The sequence below is a fragment of the Astatotilapia calliptera genome, chromosome 1 (assembly GCF_964374335.1).
Source record: "Astatotilapia calliptera chromosome 1, fAstCal68.1, whole genome shotgun sequence".
Taxonomy (NCBI): Eukaryota; Metazoa; Chordata; class Actinopteri; order Cichliformes; family Cichlidae; genus Astatotilapia; species Astatotilapia calliptera.
Genome location: NC_137422.1, coordinates 15076936 through 15092297, shown reverse-complemented (window position 1 = coordinate 15092297; position 15362 = coordinate 15076936). Strand labels below are relative to the sequence as shown.

Below are 15362 nucleotides of genomic sequence, written 5' to 3'. Positions count from 1 at the left end.
ATAAGCCAAAGTTTTCTTGCAACCATGCCTCCCATTGTCTGTCTGCTTCGTGGCTTATTAGTTTAGGAGAATGGGCTCGAACAATAGTGTTGTGCAATACTCCAAATTTTGGTATCAGTCCGATATTGGCTGGATCTGGAAATTACGCCCCTGGATGAAACAAAGCATCGATCCTATCACGCCAGTATGGTCCAATACAAATACCAGCGTTGGTATTGATACCATCCATATTTGCATATTAATCAAACAATTCAACAAGCTGGAACTAGGATTGCTCCTTAGAACTTTCCCCAGTGAAAGCACTTTGTTTTTGCTTTGTCACTGTGGACCACTCTGTGTGGACCAAGAAACATACATTTCCGTCATTTCTGAGATGAATCTGAAAGGATGTTAAAAACTTGTATGATATGGAGATCTGAAATATTGTTCATTTTTTCTTGACCCTGCCTTGTCTCAGACGTGAAATGGAGATGGAAACATAATTGATGCAAAAACACTTAATTACAAGCAGAAGAAATCATGAGTTAAGTCAGCAGCATTAAATATTAAAGGCTAAAGTGCTCATCAGTCATAACTGCTGAATGATCCCTAGTTGAAACTTTTTTTTACAGCGGTATTAGTGCTTTAACAGCATTTTAACATTACTGATTGATTTGTATGGATGTCATAAACAATGGTGTACTGTCTTTAATCATTTATTTATTAATTCATTTCTATTTTTTTCTATGTGCGTCTTAATTTGTAAAGTAACTGTAAACAGATTTTAAGCAGTCTGCTTTAGTGAAGTAAATCTCATTATAAGTAGAGAGAAGTCGTTACATCAGTCTGAGCACTAAAACATTAAAAACAGGACTGAATTGTCGGCCACACGGGGGTGTTGTTCGGCTCTGCCTGGATACTTTTGACGTTACAAAGTCGCACCAGGTTTGATTTAATTAGTGCCATAAATACTCTTGTGTTCTTCTCAGGCCGCACAATTGTAGCTGGCTCAGAGGTGGCAGAAAAAAAGGGGGTGGATGCAGGTGGATGCTCCAACAACCACCTAAAAACAACCTTTCAGTCAGACCACTCCCTCCGGGTCACGGTAAAGTCACTTAACAGTCTGCGTCGACAGCAGACGCCATCGCTCCTGTTGTGCGAAAAGCAAGCTTGAAACTAAAGGTGAGGTGGGAATGTTTTGGGAATTTAGCTGACGCAACCTGGCGTTTAAAACGTAAAAAGAGGGAAGAAGAAGAAGAAGCAGAAAAAAAGAAGCGAGTGACTGTCGTGAAGTGGGGGTTATGGGGGAGCTAAGCAGCTAGCTTCGAAGCTAACAGGGCTGTCTGCTGAGTCGTCGGAAAACAGCAGCTGAACTGCTCGGTAACCGAGTCTGAACGACTGCTAGCGAGATAAACAAGATTTGTAAATAGCCAGCGACGGCTAACCTGCTAATGTAAACACGGAAAGTGACATCCCTTTTAACCCGGGTGTTGGTTAAACTGCTAACGTCGTTTGTCGTGCAAGTGCAGCGGAATGTAATAAGTTGGTGAAGACAATTAGCGACGCGGAGTTCCGAGCATCCAGCGTAAATGGAAATACGCGGCAAGCGCAGGTTAACGGAAATTCATGGAAGTTTGAATGCTACCTATCGCACAGCTAAAGCTAAACGGCTGTCAGACGGCTAACTATTAGATGGATTAAGGGTTTTGGTGGCGAGGAGGGCGTTCCTTGATAAATTCAACAAAGCAAGACGTCAAGCAGTCGGGGTTAGTCATGGCTCATCTCGAAAACACAGGCCGCTGCCGAGTCTGTGCAGCCACACGATTGTTTAAATTCTTTGGTAGGGTTGTGGTGACTAATGAGGTTTTGTCGACGGGTGTTGGGGTTTCAGGTCCTCATTATGCTAGTTCCCCATTTGTCCAAAAACGTAACCTGCAGATAAGTTAGCCATAAATAAAGCGAGGGCCTTGCTTATGCAAACGTATTAAAGACAGATTGGGGGGAAATCCAGCTAAACTGCATTGCCTTTTAATAGGATGCACCTTCACGCTTTTTTTTGTCGTTGTTGTGCAAAATTTGCAGAAAGTTCCAATGTTTCTTCTTTTAGGCTTCATATTTATTTTGGACTGTTTTGGGGATTTCAGTGGGAGTTTTACTAATTAATCTGTTTAACAGGTTTCAGTGCTGTGTTTTGGTTTCAATGTTTTTGTCTTCTGGCCTGATTTACTGCCCTTCATTTCGGACCTGACAGGCTGCTGGCTGGCTGTACTATCTGTGACCACAGGTGCTGTAGCTAATCTCAGTGTCAATACCAGGAAGTAACTCATACTGTACAAGTTTATGCCATGAAGGCTCGACTCTGTTTTTAGGTCGGCTGGTACATCTAGAGTTCAGCTGGTGCTGAAAGTTGCGTTAAAAAAATATAAGAGTAATACAGTTTATTTGGCTGTGCTCACTGTGCTGCTGTTGTAATGGTGTTTAATAATAAATGAGTGTCTTATAAGTGTTGCAGAGCATCTTGTTTGCTTAGAGGCTCAGCTCACAGTGCTGAATTGGCTCCTTGGTAGTATCATGTTCCTGTAACAGAGTTCACAGTCCTTAAGATAGGCACTGTGTCTTTGATACCAAGACCAGGAAGTGGCTGGGTGGTAAGTTTTTAGTGTTTACAGACACACTGTCACATGTGCTCCATCAACAAATCAGAGGTCTTGCAACACCACCCGGCACAGCATGGTTGCTTAACAGATTGAAGTTGCAGGCCCTTTAAAAGTTTGTGCTGAGAGGTGTGGACTTCATGTCCTGTCTTGTGTTTAGGTGGAATAATAGGCACTTGTGAAAGGAAGTTAACATTGAAAAGACATCTGTGGTATTACAGCAACAATATCTCTCTCTTCCCCCCCGTCAGCTTTATTTTCAAGGCAATCCACAATGGACTCGAGGTCTCGCAGGCTTCCGTTTTGTCTGTCCAGCTCAAGGTCGTCCTACATATCCAGTCCTGCGCATTCAACAGTCCCATCCTCATCGCTGGGCTCCAGTAGACTATACAGCAGGGAAACGGTGCTGAATAATGACCGCTTCCCAAGGGCGTCATCGTCTTACAAGGCAGATGTCGACAAACAGGTAGGTAGGCTGATGGCACAGCAAAAAATGGCTAATGCAGGGAATCGTACACTTCATTTTACGCCATGCACACCCCCTTCCAGACCTTTTGCTTACAATATGTACAGCCAAGTGCTAAGTTAAAGAAAGAACCTGAATTCTTGATTGCTAAGTAAGGGGTGATTACGTTATCGGTTGTATTTTGCTCTCATGGTTTGGTGCACTTAGGGAGTCAGCAGCTTTTACCCTATGAAGTACTTCTCTCTCTCTCTGTGTGTGTGTGTGTGTTATTATTTTATTTCTTTGAATACAGCAGTTAAATGTCACCATTTTATCCCAATTGGGTGAAATTTCAGCGGGAAAGCTGCTGGTTTAAAATTGGATACAACGATCGGTTACAACAGCAGCTGCTCCTAAAATCTGCCTCCCTACTCTCTCCTCTACTACCTGGGGCTCTAGTGAGCTGCCTTTCTAGCGTATTCCATGGCATTCAAGTCAGCTCTTTTTCTCACAGGTTCCCTTTAGTGCATGATCCAAACTACGTTTAACAGTAGTGCAACAGGAGACACTCTGGAGGTCTTTTTATAGGGTAGCCTAGATTCCTTGACACATGATGTGCGTATTTCAGTCCCAATGCTCGTCAAAGACCATCTCAAAAGAGAGTGTTACTATTGGCTCTGGCTGTGTCTAGCTTTTGTTGTTGTTTTTTTTTCTTTTTTCAAGGGACTCTTGGTGCTTTCACCCTACAAACTACCTTGTGTATGTTAATGTTATTGCTCATGAAGCGAGATAAGCAATCATTTCAGTTAACATTCACTTAAATCTGCACAAGTTCTTCTTCCAACCTAAGACACATGAACATGTTTTGTTAGCCTAAAGAAAGATTGTTAAATTTTTTTTAAAAAGGGTGTTAAAGCGGACATGAATACATTCTCATTTTCTTTTTTTGGCCTGTCACTTCAAACTACTTGAGTCATTGTCCTTCCTGTATGAGATATCTAAAGGCAGGCTGTTGACATGTAGGTCTGCTCACGTTTGTCTTCCTTTTCAGTTTAGCACTAAGTTTCTTATGTCTGATTTAGACTTCTACAGGAAATTGCATCATAACTTGCGATGTAACCAGAAACCTCTTTTAACCTTATGCCACAACCTTCCACATAGGGCTGTTCGATATAATGATATGTATCGGATGACAATATAAAAACATCTATCGTTTCATTTCACGCTATCGTTTGTTTTGTGGTGTCACAAAATAAACTGTTTACGGCAATATTTTTTCACAGTTTTGATGGTCACTGTAGTGGCTATAATTTCTTAAAGATCTCTCTTTCTCTTATATTTAATATGACCACACTACAGATGGACAAGCGCCTGTTTTTAGCAACAACGACGGTAAAACCATTGCGTGTCCGCTTGTTTATTTTCCACATAAACCTTATGTGGAAAATTACATCTGGACGTCCAGATGAACAGAATCAACTTTTGGAGATTTACTTACCTGGATGATTGAGCATGCATCAAGACTCCCTTTCACAATAAAGCTCAAGATCCTGTTGAGACTCTTCAAAATAAACGGAATCACGTGAAAGAGTATGCAGAGTATTTACGGATGAGAAGCAAAAAAGAGCCGTCAGGTGCTAAAAAATAAACCTTAGACAAAAACGGTAGAACAGGCTTTTCCCCGCAGCACGCCGTGTAATAAATACTCACAAAGAAAACGGCGGCCGTTACAACTTAAGTCTAAAAATTTATAGTATCATGTATCGGTTAAAACATTCGACTAAACGTAGGGTCAACACTGCCAACACAGCTAAATGGGATGGAAGGTTGTGGTGTAGAGTTAGAAGGGGTTTATGGTTTTGACATAGATTTCCCACCAATATCTAAATCAGGGATTAACCTTTAGATAAAACACATATGTATACACATGTGTATATATGTTTGTGCTGCTAGAGCACAAGTTGCGAACCACTCATCAAAACAATGCGCAGACAATGGTCTAACTAATGCTAAAGTTATTTACCTTGTCTCCTTTCAAAGAGTTCTCGTCTCCTGAGCTCGACAAGAGACTACAGTAACTCTGACAGTCGCTCCAGTAGCTGGAAGTTGCCCTCTCTGACATCGTCCAGCAGATCGCATGATTGCCAGTGGGCCGATTCCTCTCTCAGCAGCAGGAGCAAACTGGTACTGATGATGTTCTGTGCCATTTTCTAACAGCAGGCACAAAAAAGCAGCCTGGTTAAATGTATTTTCTGAAAGACTGCAAGGTAGAGGACTGGTGAATGCTATTGAAGTATTTTATTCTCTGATGTTTGCCTTCATTATTTCCAGACTGACTCTGAGGCGAGGTTTGGGATGCGCTCGGGTATGTTGAATGCCGTTGACGATGGTGACTCTAAAAGGGCCAAACTGTCAAGCACCAACAGAGGAATTTACTCAAGAATGGCCAGCAGTTCAGTTACAGGATCCACCTACTCCAGTAATGGGCTTAGCAGTGGCAGAGGTACGTTATAGCAGTTCACGGTGCTGTTTCCTCATTACCAGCTGAAAGTAATACAAAGGCTATGAAGTAAAAAAAGAACCTAGCATCATGATGGCGAATAGGAAAAACAAATGTGAAATGAAAGAAACGTTGCATTCAGGGAGAATTGATTAAATTCTACTTCCCATCAGCATTAATTTGATTTGGAACATTTGTATACCCTCTTTCTTAAAATGTATAGGAGAAAAACCAAATGACTCTCTTGATTCTTCGTGGAGCTCATGCCGATTACTCTCACGGTCATCATCGTCATCATCCTCTTCATCTTCCAATCCTTTATTGTCCAGAAGAGACCAAGAGACAAAGAATGAGCCCAGTCTCTCAGGTTTGGGAGAAAGAAGAGTTAGGACGCCTGGATTAGTTTCCTCATTATGTAGGCTTCGTTTTTCTTTCTTTTCTTTTTTTTGGATAATTTGAACACATAATACCCTGTCGACTTGGCGCCAGTCTTACACACACTACTCTTTTCTTTACCCTTGTTTCAGATCACACAGACCGGGTGACCTCCACATATGCACAGGGAGCTCGTCCTAAAGAAACTTCCTACTCTCCCTCATCGTCTTCTTCTACTCGAGAAAGCTCCCACTTGAATCACCACTTCTCCTCTTCTCACGGGACTTCTCAGGTGCATAACTTCAGGAACAGAAGCGCAACCCGTTTTTCGAATGGCTCATCAACCCTCAACTCATCTCAGGAACAAACGGAAAGGCCCGAATCCTCCTCTCATACCACCACCTCTTATTCCTCCAACGCCCCCTGGTATGCCACTCCCGTGCCCAGACCAGAGCCTACGCTGCCGAGGCCGATCCCTGAAGGCGCTGAACCGGAGAGCCGTCGCTCTACACGCCGCCTTTTGTCCCGTCTCTTTTCACGACGCTCCAGCCAGGACTCTTCAAGCGGATCTTCCAGTGTTCGTTCAGTTGATGACGACAGCCCGTCAACTGGTGGGGAGTCCGTGGACAGCGATGAAGGAACCAGGATGTCTAGTGTGGACCCTGATACTGGAAGGTCAATCATGGGTAGCCTCAGGAAAAACAGAGCAGATCTCAGCTCTATCCAGGAAAGCAATTGCAGTGACTATCACAGTGGCCTGCCTCGACCACGAATGGCGTCGTGGAGAGAGCCTGGTGTCAGCAATGGAGGCGGCAGCGGCTCCTCCTGGCTTTCTTCCTCCTTCCGAGGCCGCTGTCCTCCTCTCCTCTCTCGCCTCAGAAGGCATGCCAGGGATGAAAGCACGCAGTCGACCGTGGCCTCAGAAGAAGGTTACAGACGGCCTCAGCGTTTACTGAGAAGGTGGGATGATCTTGAGCTTAAAACCTCACAGGATGATGGAGACGATGATAATGAAGAGGATGAAGAAGAGAATGAAGAAGAGGAAGGAGCAGTTGGTTTAGAGGCCTTTGGTGCTGGGCGTACTTATACAATCGAGAATGAAACATTACCTGAACTCGAAGATGCCTCAGTTGAAATTTCACCACGCCGTAGAGTCAGGGTGTATGAAAACATTTCAGTTTCTGTCGGTCCTCTGGGTGGGGCTGAGAGCCAGTCTGACGACCAGAAAGAGAAGAACATTTCCAGTAGGGATCAAGAGAAGCTGCGCAAGATCAAAGAAAGGTAATGGCTTTTGATCTGTCTGCACATGACTGATCTCACTTATTTTGTAGTGATCAGTGTCAGATCTTTAACACAGCTCTATTTTCTCAAGGTGTTTATCAGCAGCTCTGTGCTAATTAATTCACTATGTAAAACAGAAAAAATTAAGTTATACATTGTATCGAGTAGATCTGAACGCCCTATTTCCTGTTTAGACTGTTGCTGGAGGATTCTGACGAGGAAGAAGGTGATCTGTGCCGAATCTGCCAGATGGGGGAGGAATCTTCATCAAACCCTCTGATTCAGCCGTGCCGCTGTACGGGCAGTCTGCAATATGTCCACCAGGAATGCATCAAGAGGTGGCTTCTCTCCAAAATTGGCTCAGGTAATCACAGGCTTCTCATATGGGTGCAGCTTTTATGAATAAATCTGTGAAGGTTCTCAGTCATCCAGGTCATCGTAGTCAAAGGAGCTTGCAAAGAAAAGCGTCTGGACTTCTTTAAGTTGCTTGAAGACGTTTCACCTCTCATCCGAGAAGCTTCTTCAGTTCTAAGGTCAAATGGTGGAGAGTCCCAGATATAAACCTAGTGGGAGTATCCCCCCACAGAGGGACAAAGGACCCCCTGATGATCCTCTAATCGCCTGAGCCAAGGTGTGAAACTGGGTGTGGGTCCCAATCAGCCAGAGTTTCAGGTGTGTTCATTGTGAAACCTGGCCCCACCTTATCATGCGAATTCCTGAGGTCAGATGGCCCAGGATGTGAGTGGGCGTTAAGGCGTCTGGGAAGGGATCTCAAAACTGGATTATAGATGGCAGAGAGTTGGTGTCGTAAACCCCCGCCTCTGTTCAAAGATGGTCGCTCACAGTGGATATAGATGGCTTCTTTCACTCCTCTTTCAAACCATCTGTCCTCTCTGTCCAAAATGTGAACATTGGCATCCTCGAAAGAGTGTCCTTTATCCTTAAGATGCAGATGGACTGCTGAGTCTTGTCCTGTGGAGGTGGCTCTTCTGTGTTGTGCCATGCGCCTGTGAAGTGGCTGTTTGGTCTCACCAATGTAGAGGTCTGAGCATTCCTCGCTGCACTGTACAGCATACACCACATTGTTAAGTTTGTGTTTTGGCGTTTTGTCTTTCGGGTGAACCAGTTTCTGTCTGAGCGTGTTGCTGGGTCTGAAATGCACCGGGATGTCATGCTTGGAGAAAACTCTCCTGAGTTTCTCTGATACACCGGCTATCATCCCTATGTAGCCGAAACTCTGGCTGATTGGGACCCACACCCAGTTTCACACCTTGGCTCAGGCGATTAGAGGATCATTAGGGGGTCCTTTTATCCCTCTGTGGGGGGGTTTCTCTCACTAGGTTTATATCTGGGACTCTCCACCATTTGACCTTAGAACTGAAGAAGCTTCTCGGATGAGAGGTGAAACGTCTTCAAGCAACTTAAAGAAGTCCAGACGCTTTTCTTTGCAAGCTCCTTTGACTTTTATGAATAAAGTGTCTCATAATTACTACTTTCTGTCTTTTCTTTTGTTTTTTCCTTCCTGCTCAGGTGCAAACCTCGAAGGCATCACAACGTGTGAACTCTGTAAGGAGAAGCTGCGTTTGAACATCGATAACTTTGACATTCAGGAGCTGTACAGGACGCATGTGCAAGTGAGTTATTTCACCTCACTTGGAGGAAAAAAATCAGAATTTCCAAACCCAAAAGCTCTAATTAAAATGAATAAAGAAGCAGTTTTCATTTACTGTGACTGTTTTAATTAATTATGCAAATGTATTAATAACATAATCAAGGGGTTCTCTGCCCTTTTTAATTTGAGTGGATTTAAAACATGTCATTGTACCGAGTTTAAAAAAAAACAAACAAAAAACCCACAAAGCACAATGAGTGCTGGTGTAATTGAAGTGATTCCTCTGTTATGTTTGCTGCAGTTGGATCTGAACAAAGTTGAACTATGTTGGATTAAACACAGACAAGCAGCATTGAAGCTGCTCTTGGGTTTACCTATTTCAGTATGCTGGGAAAACGCCCTTACAAGTGTTTTTCATGCTCTGCAGTCTGAATATGACGAGTTCATCAGTAGCGGTCTCTACCTAGTGGTCCTGCTACATTTCTGTGAGCAAAGGTTCTCAGATGTCCTCGGAGCGGTCGATACAGCTGGGGTGAGAAACCGAACAAATTCACCTGTGGTGTTTATTAGCTTGAACGCTGAAAGACTCATTTATTGTCCAATTATGTTAGAGCACAGCTATAAGAAAATGCTTATGAACCTGTGAGGATTTCTGCTGTGATTTTAATCAAAGAAAACATGCTGCTGTCATCTGAGTCAGTCACAGACAAACACAAATTCATCCAGACTAATCTCACACAATGATTTTTAAAGCATCTGGTCCCTGATTCACAGAAGCAGTCCCAAAACAAGACTCTGCCTTCACTGTGCTTCAGTTAGGATGAGCATTTGTTGTGATGGGCCAAACATAGTGATGCCGAGTTTAACATTTATTTCATCTGTGCGTATAACGGCTTTGGCTAGACTATGGGAGAAGCTAATTAGATGTTACTATGAACTTAAAAAAAAAGAAGACACATAAATGTGTCTTAAGTCTTTTCCACATTTTGATAATGAATGTAATATTTGGTGTGATCTTTTACATGATACCCACTCCTCAGTTATCTTTTGATGGCCATCCAGATAACCAATGAAAGTTCACAGGGTTCACAAATGTTTTCTTGAATTTGAGCAGCACATTGAGTTTGCCCATTCGCTGTGCGCAGTTGAGCAAAAACACTTGCACAATTTCAAAAATGTTGAAGCGATGAATTGTGGCTGACTTGAAATCTTGAAAAGAGACGCATCTTCCCTTTCTCACCTAGTTATTCAACCTGGTGAGAATTCTTCATGAACACATGGACAATCTTGAAAGTATGTTGCTCTTCCCTTTTGTCGCAAACAAGCTTTTGTCTGATTGTTTTTGTCTAAAGCTACCAGCTTTGTGTTGACAAATGCATGAGGGATCTTTTGTGGCTACATAATTTGACTTGATGTCTGTGGATTGCAGTTCCCCATGGAGAAAGTGACGAGGAGGTGCGAGACAACAGACCGTCCATCGAGTTTTCGGACCTGGATGACGATCTCGAAGAGGAGTACTAAATATGTGGGAAAGAATAAAAGTAGGTCAGACGATCTGCAGTTACAGGGCTTCTCATTCCAGGGGGCTCACCAGGTTTCACACAGGCTTTGACATCTGAAATGCAACCGTGGCTACAGATACCAAGTGCACAGAACATGTCTCGACTTTTCTGCAGATATGCAAACTTGGAATGAATTAGTACAAAATATTTAGGTTGATACCACTATATTTGTTTCCCTGAGAGTGCACTTTAATTCAGTTATAATTCAATTAAAATGCAAGTTTTTTTCTTTTCTCTTTTTTCAAATTGTTATACCACAAGTGCTTTAATGTTGAGATGAAAAAGCAGAAATAGAATGGGACTGTGGTAACAAGTGATATGTACTTGGTGTGATGGCGAGTGCGAGCTTTTGGGGGAAAAAATAACAATAATAATAAAAAATATTCTTTTGTGTTTTTCTCTGATTATTTTTGTTTCCCAGTTAGGAATATGTTAAAAATAGAGAAGGGGGGGGCGTACAAGGCAAGGACAGTTTGTCAATGGTGTATCATAATTTCTTTGTGTATGTACACATCTCGTTTAATGCTTCTAATTTTGGGAATAAAGAATAATTGCACACTTCCTTACTTTCAGTCCTCTTTACTATCAAGCATGAGAAACTTTTTTTTTTTTTTTGGTAGCTGTGTTGCAGGTGAAGTGCAGGGACGTTGGATCCTGGCAGACTTCTAGATGAGGGTCACTTACAGCAAAGCTTCTCTGTTATCACAGCTAGTGGTAAATTGCAGCATACAACTGCACACACTGCTCGTATGGGATCACCCTTAAATGAGTGTTTTCATATCTGCCATGTTTGGGAATTTAGTGACAAATGGCAGCATGCTTTGACTTTCCAAGTGTTTTATTTTAAAAAGATCTTTTGGCCATAATTCATAACTACATGTTTAAAGCTCACTGTGACATGAGGTTCTGGCCCAACCGTTTACTTTTCTGCCTGTTTCTCATCACTATAAATTAAGAACAAAAGAGAAGACTGACCCTTAAAAAAAAAAAAATCACATTTATTTATTGAATTGGATACTGAATTGGAGATATCAAAATCAGCCACACCTTGGCATTGTTGATTCTTTAGATCTTGAGGGGTGATTCAAGACTTTTCCACAGTGCTGTATTTGAAATTATTTAAATGATTTGTGGTGATGTAGGGATTTTTATCCCATACTGTTCCAGACTAATCAAGAACTGTTGGCGGAGATGACACAAGCTATAGCATTTAAAAAGATCTCTCAGATGATTGGGAAGACCGGATAATTATTTTAGAAAAGGGCACAAATCTACGTCTTTATTTGGAGGACATGTCACAAGGTATGGAGAGATCTTTGTTTTGTAGCAATGGCCATGTTTATGTTTAGTCTGCCTGATGAATGCATGAGCGATGACTGGAAGGACAGTGTATGGTTTCATGTGTTGTCTTCTTGTGATGATACGTCCCTTCCTCTGTATTTTGTGTGTTTGAAGTATAAATAAACTAATGGTAGTGGCCACAATGGTAACTGAAAAATAAAAGCCATTGAAAGCGGTGCATTTTATTGGAAGCATACCTGATTTGAGCTGATAAGTTTGAGCAGCAATGACATGAAAGTAAACAGAGCAAAAAAACCATTTGGTCTGCAGTTTGATATAAAGAGAGGTTAACAAGCCACACGGAAGCAGTTCTTCTGGCTTTTAACATTCAAAATGAGTCAGAGCATCTTTGGTTCATTCTCAGTAATAAACACATCACTTATTTACAGAGCATTTACAAGAAACAGCAGTGCAATCTCAATTGCAAACATAAAAAAAAAAAAAAAAACTCTTTCCAAAACTCACTGTGCTTGAATTTGGGAGCCGCTTCTCCACAAGGTATTAAAGTGCGTTCTTGGTCAGTAGTCAAGTATATAGTATAGTCAGAGCTATATTAAATATAATTAAATTAAATGAGTCTTAAGATAGGAGAGTATCCTTCAAAGCTTATCAGTAGGATTAAGATTTTTTTTCAAATTCCTTTTTGCCCTTACACTAATAAAACCATTGTTAGACATGAATACATGTTTATAACAATCTGTTAAGTTTTGTTAAAATTAAACTAGATCATGTTTGACTGCGTTTTAAAGTTAAAAACAAAACACTAAAAAATGTTATTTTAAAGTGCAGTCAAACTAAAATACACATGTATTTTCTTAGGCCACAGTGTTAATTTGTCAAACCAATCAGCTTTCAATACAGCTGAGTTGCAGTTGGCATAAAACAAACCCCCCCCCCCCCCCAAAAAAAAGATTCAAGATCCACAGCCTTTAGTTTCCCTGTTTTGCTTGAAGACAAAAGTACAGGGGACGTGGCAGTGTTATCTGAAATACAATCCATCTAGATACAAAAACGCTTGAAAGAAAACAGGTTGTTACTGTATTTTCAGATGACCCGTGCTTTTAAAAATCATATTCATATACTGACACCCCCTCCCCTCCCACACACACACACGTAAATCAAACAGTAGATTATTGGTTAAAAGCACTTTTGTGAATGTTTGAAGTCACTCATGCATCAGTGCAATTTTAGCTGTTAAGGCTGCAGGTTGCATATGTTTGTAAAGCATCTGAAAATCCCATTTTTATAATTGAAATAAAAAATTTAAAAAAGACCAAGAAGAATAAGCCCACCCATTAAAATTAAGTATACAGTGCTGCTCTTATTAAACACAATGTGAACCCAAATTAAGAAACTGATTGGGAGATATTCACAAATCTCAAACAATATTTACAACTTCACACGGAAAAAAATTGGCTTGAGAAAGATAAATAAATAATTTAAAAAAGAGGAGGGGGGAGATTACATTAAAAAAAAATCACTTGTGGCAGACATATCAATACTTCCTGAGGCTGAAAACTTGAAGCAGGCTCAGTCTGCATCAATTATACTGGTGGTGTCCATATCGTCTAAGGTCCTCTCGTAGCGGACGGTAGAAGGGAAGTGGGCTCGTTTTTTCTTGTAGATGACAAAGCCGAGGGCTAAAATGAGAGCGATGAGCGCCACGATGAAGAAGCCCAGTGCCACCGGGGAGCCTGCAGACTCTGAGGAACAAACGTTAGCACATCATCAGCCCAAGTCCAAGAGGCAGCGTGCGTGTTAGACACAAACTAAGTTCAAAAAATGTTTCAACTAAAACCTCCTGTTATTACAGGTTTTTTAGTGTGAATTAATTTTACAGCAAAATAAAATGAAGAAAAAGTGAAAAAGTCGCCGTACTTTCTGTGTTTATCATGCAAATAACAGAGGAATGCTCTCATCCTTCAGTCAGCAGCAAAACAAATTCCCACAAAGTGTTAGGGTTTGTCTCGACACCTGTTGTGATACTCACTTGCTTTCGTTTTGCAAACAACACGACTGTAGCTACTCTCGCAGGGGACCAGATTCCAGTTTCCACCATTGCCTGCCACCATGACGGCACACTGGGACCCAGACTTCTTCCCGGTTCCGGCTGTAGATGACCAGTTAGAGAAATCCAGATGGGAGCCATCCTGCGAGGATACAGGCTTACCTAAGAGGACAAACAAAAATGAAAAAAAGAATGAATTAATGTCATATTACTGTCCAGCTTTTATTTTTAAATTGCGATTCTTACCTTGAGTATCAAGATCTATGCCGAGCCACACTTGATTGGTGATGAGAGGGTGCTCAGTGATGTAGTTGGCCAGAAAATCATTTTCGTCTTTGGTTTCGATGGTTAGTAGATGAGAATCTGTCAGTAAAGAGAAGCTGCAGTTCACACAAAAAATTCAAATTTTATTTTGTATAAAAATATCAGAGAAGATAGACATGAATATTCTACCAGACAGACCCCAGGAGGACAATTTTGATTAGACTTTTGTTTTTGTTGTTGCAGTATTGATCATTAATTTAAATGTAATGCTGCCAAGGCTCACCCTGAATGGGGCATACTTTGTGTTTTAAACAGCTGTTTGTGATGTGTGTACATGTGCTTTGTTATGATTCTATATTATGTATGAACTTATGTATATTTTATTATAATGCACCGTCAAAGGCAAGTCATATATATATATATATATATATATATATATATATATATATATATATATATATATATATATATATATATATATATATATATATATATATATATATATATATATATATATATATATATATATATATATATATATATATATATATATATATATATATATATATATATATATGCGCACTGGCAAAGATCTGGGATCCAACCACCCCCCCCGCCTCAGGCAGGGTGCACGAAATAGGGGTATATGAAGACTCGCCTGCTCCCCTGTCTCGTAGAGCTGGGCGATAGAACGATAACGATATGTATCGCGATATAACTTTGACTCGATAGAGAAATTAAGCTATCGCGATAGACCTCGCCGCTCTTGTCCAAAAGGTCAGCCAATCCAAATTAAGTAGCGCAGAGCCGAACCAATCACAGCCGCAGCATCACGTCGCGTGACTTGTTACGTACAGCACAAGTGCCAAGCCGCACGTGTGTTTGTTTGGGAAGCAGCCAGCGGGTAATGGAGCCAGCGCGTAATGGAGGAAATGAGTGTGCCGACTAGAAAAATCAACCAGCGTGACCGAAGAGAAAACAGATGATGGTTCCAATGCCGGAGAGATTGTTGAACGGAAGAGCCATAGAAGTTCCGTAGTGTGAAGGTATTTCGGCTATTTCAAGTCTGACAAAAAACAGAGTAGCGCGCACTGTAAATTGTGCCGAAAGCAAGTCTGGAAATACAATAAACTGGTGCATGCGTCACACTGTGCGCCACGTTATTGTTTCGGTGAAATGAATTTCTACAATACTGTTACTGTTAATTCTACTCTCTGCAGTGTTTAAATGCTTACATATATGCTTACATATGGGCGTGTACCCCACTGCTTTATAAGTGTCCACAACATGTATTTTGGTCAGAAGACATATGTTGATGTTTTCTCTGGGCTGTTAATAAAC

General features: G+C 41.3%; 2 protein-coding genes across 5 annotated transcripts in view; one reads left to right on the top strand and one right to left on the bottom strand.

The window, feature by feature from the left end:
• Positions 1–940: 940 nt before the first annotated feature.
• On the top strand, positions 941–10969 carry marchf7 (membrane-associated ring finger (C3HC4) 7). Of its 4 annotated transcripts, XM_026164765.2 has the most exons (11): positions 941–1161; positions 2885–3099; positions 5119–5262; positions 5410–5581; positions 5802–5993; positions 6106–7234; positions 7429–7598; positions 8765–8868; positions 9274–9378; positions 10091–10139; positions 10276–10969. In XM_026164765.2, the coding sequence occupies exons 2-11, from the start codon at positions 2908–2910 to the stop codon at positions 10365–10367; spliced, it is 2349 nt and encodes a 782-aa protein (XP_026020550.2). In that variant the 5' UTR covers positions 941–1161; positions 2885–2907; the 3' UTR covers positions 10368–10969. The 4 variants fall into 4 exon arrangements, with proteins under 4 accessions (XP_026020550.2, XP_080158740.1, XP_080158749.1 ...); XM_080302614.1 differs by lacking the exon at positions 10091–10139; XM_080302619.1 differs by lacking the exons at positions 941–1161; positions 10091–10139 and adding an exon at positions 1220–1359.
• Positions 10970–11915: 946 nt separating this feature from the next.
• ly75 (lymphocyte antigen 75) overlaps positions 11916–15362 on the bottom strand; it is a 32426-nt gene continuing 28979 nt past the window's right edge. The window contains exons 33-35 of the mRNA XM_026164751.2: positions 14004–14120; positions 13740–13919; positions 11916–13452 (exon numbers count right to left, since the gene is read on the bottom strand). Of these exons, the coding sequence (XP_026020536.2) occupies positions 13280–13452; positions 13740–13919; positions 14004–14120 (470 nt within the window). The 3' untranslated portion in view covers positions 11916–13279. The remainder of the gene's footprint in view (positions 13453–13739; positions 13920–14003; positions 14121–15362) is intronic.

Bases quoted from the DNA above. Each gene is read 5' to 3' on its own strand.
- marchf7 (XM_080302614.1), top strand. From the start codon at position 2,908: ATGGACTCGAGGTCTCGCAGGCTTCCGTTTTGTCTGTCCAGCTCAAGG. The intron at 3,100-5,118 runs GTAGGTAGGCTG...CTCCTTTCAAAG, and splicing joins AGGCAGATGTCGACAAACAG to AGTTCTCGTCTCCTGAGCTC. The intron at 7,235-7,428 runs GTAATGGCTTTT...TTTCCTGTTTAG, and splicing joins CTGCGCAAGATCAAAGAAAG to ACTGTTGCTGGAGGATTCTG.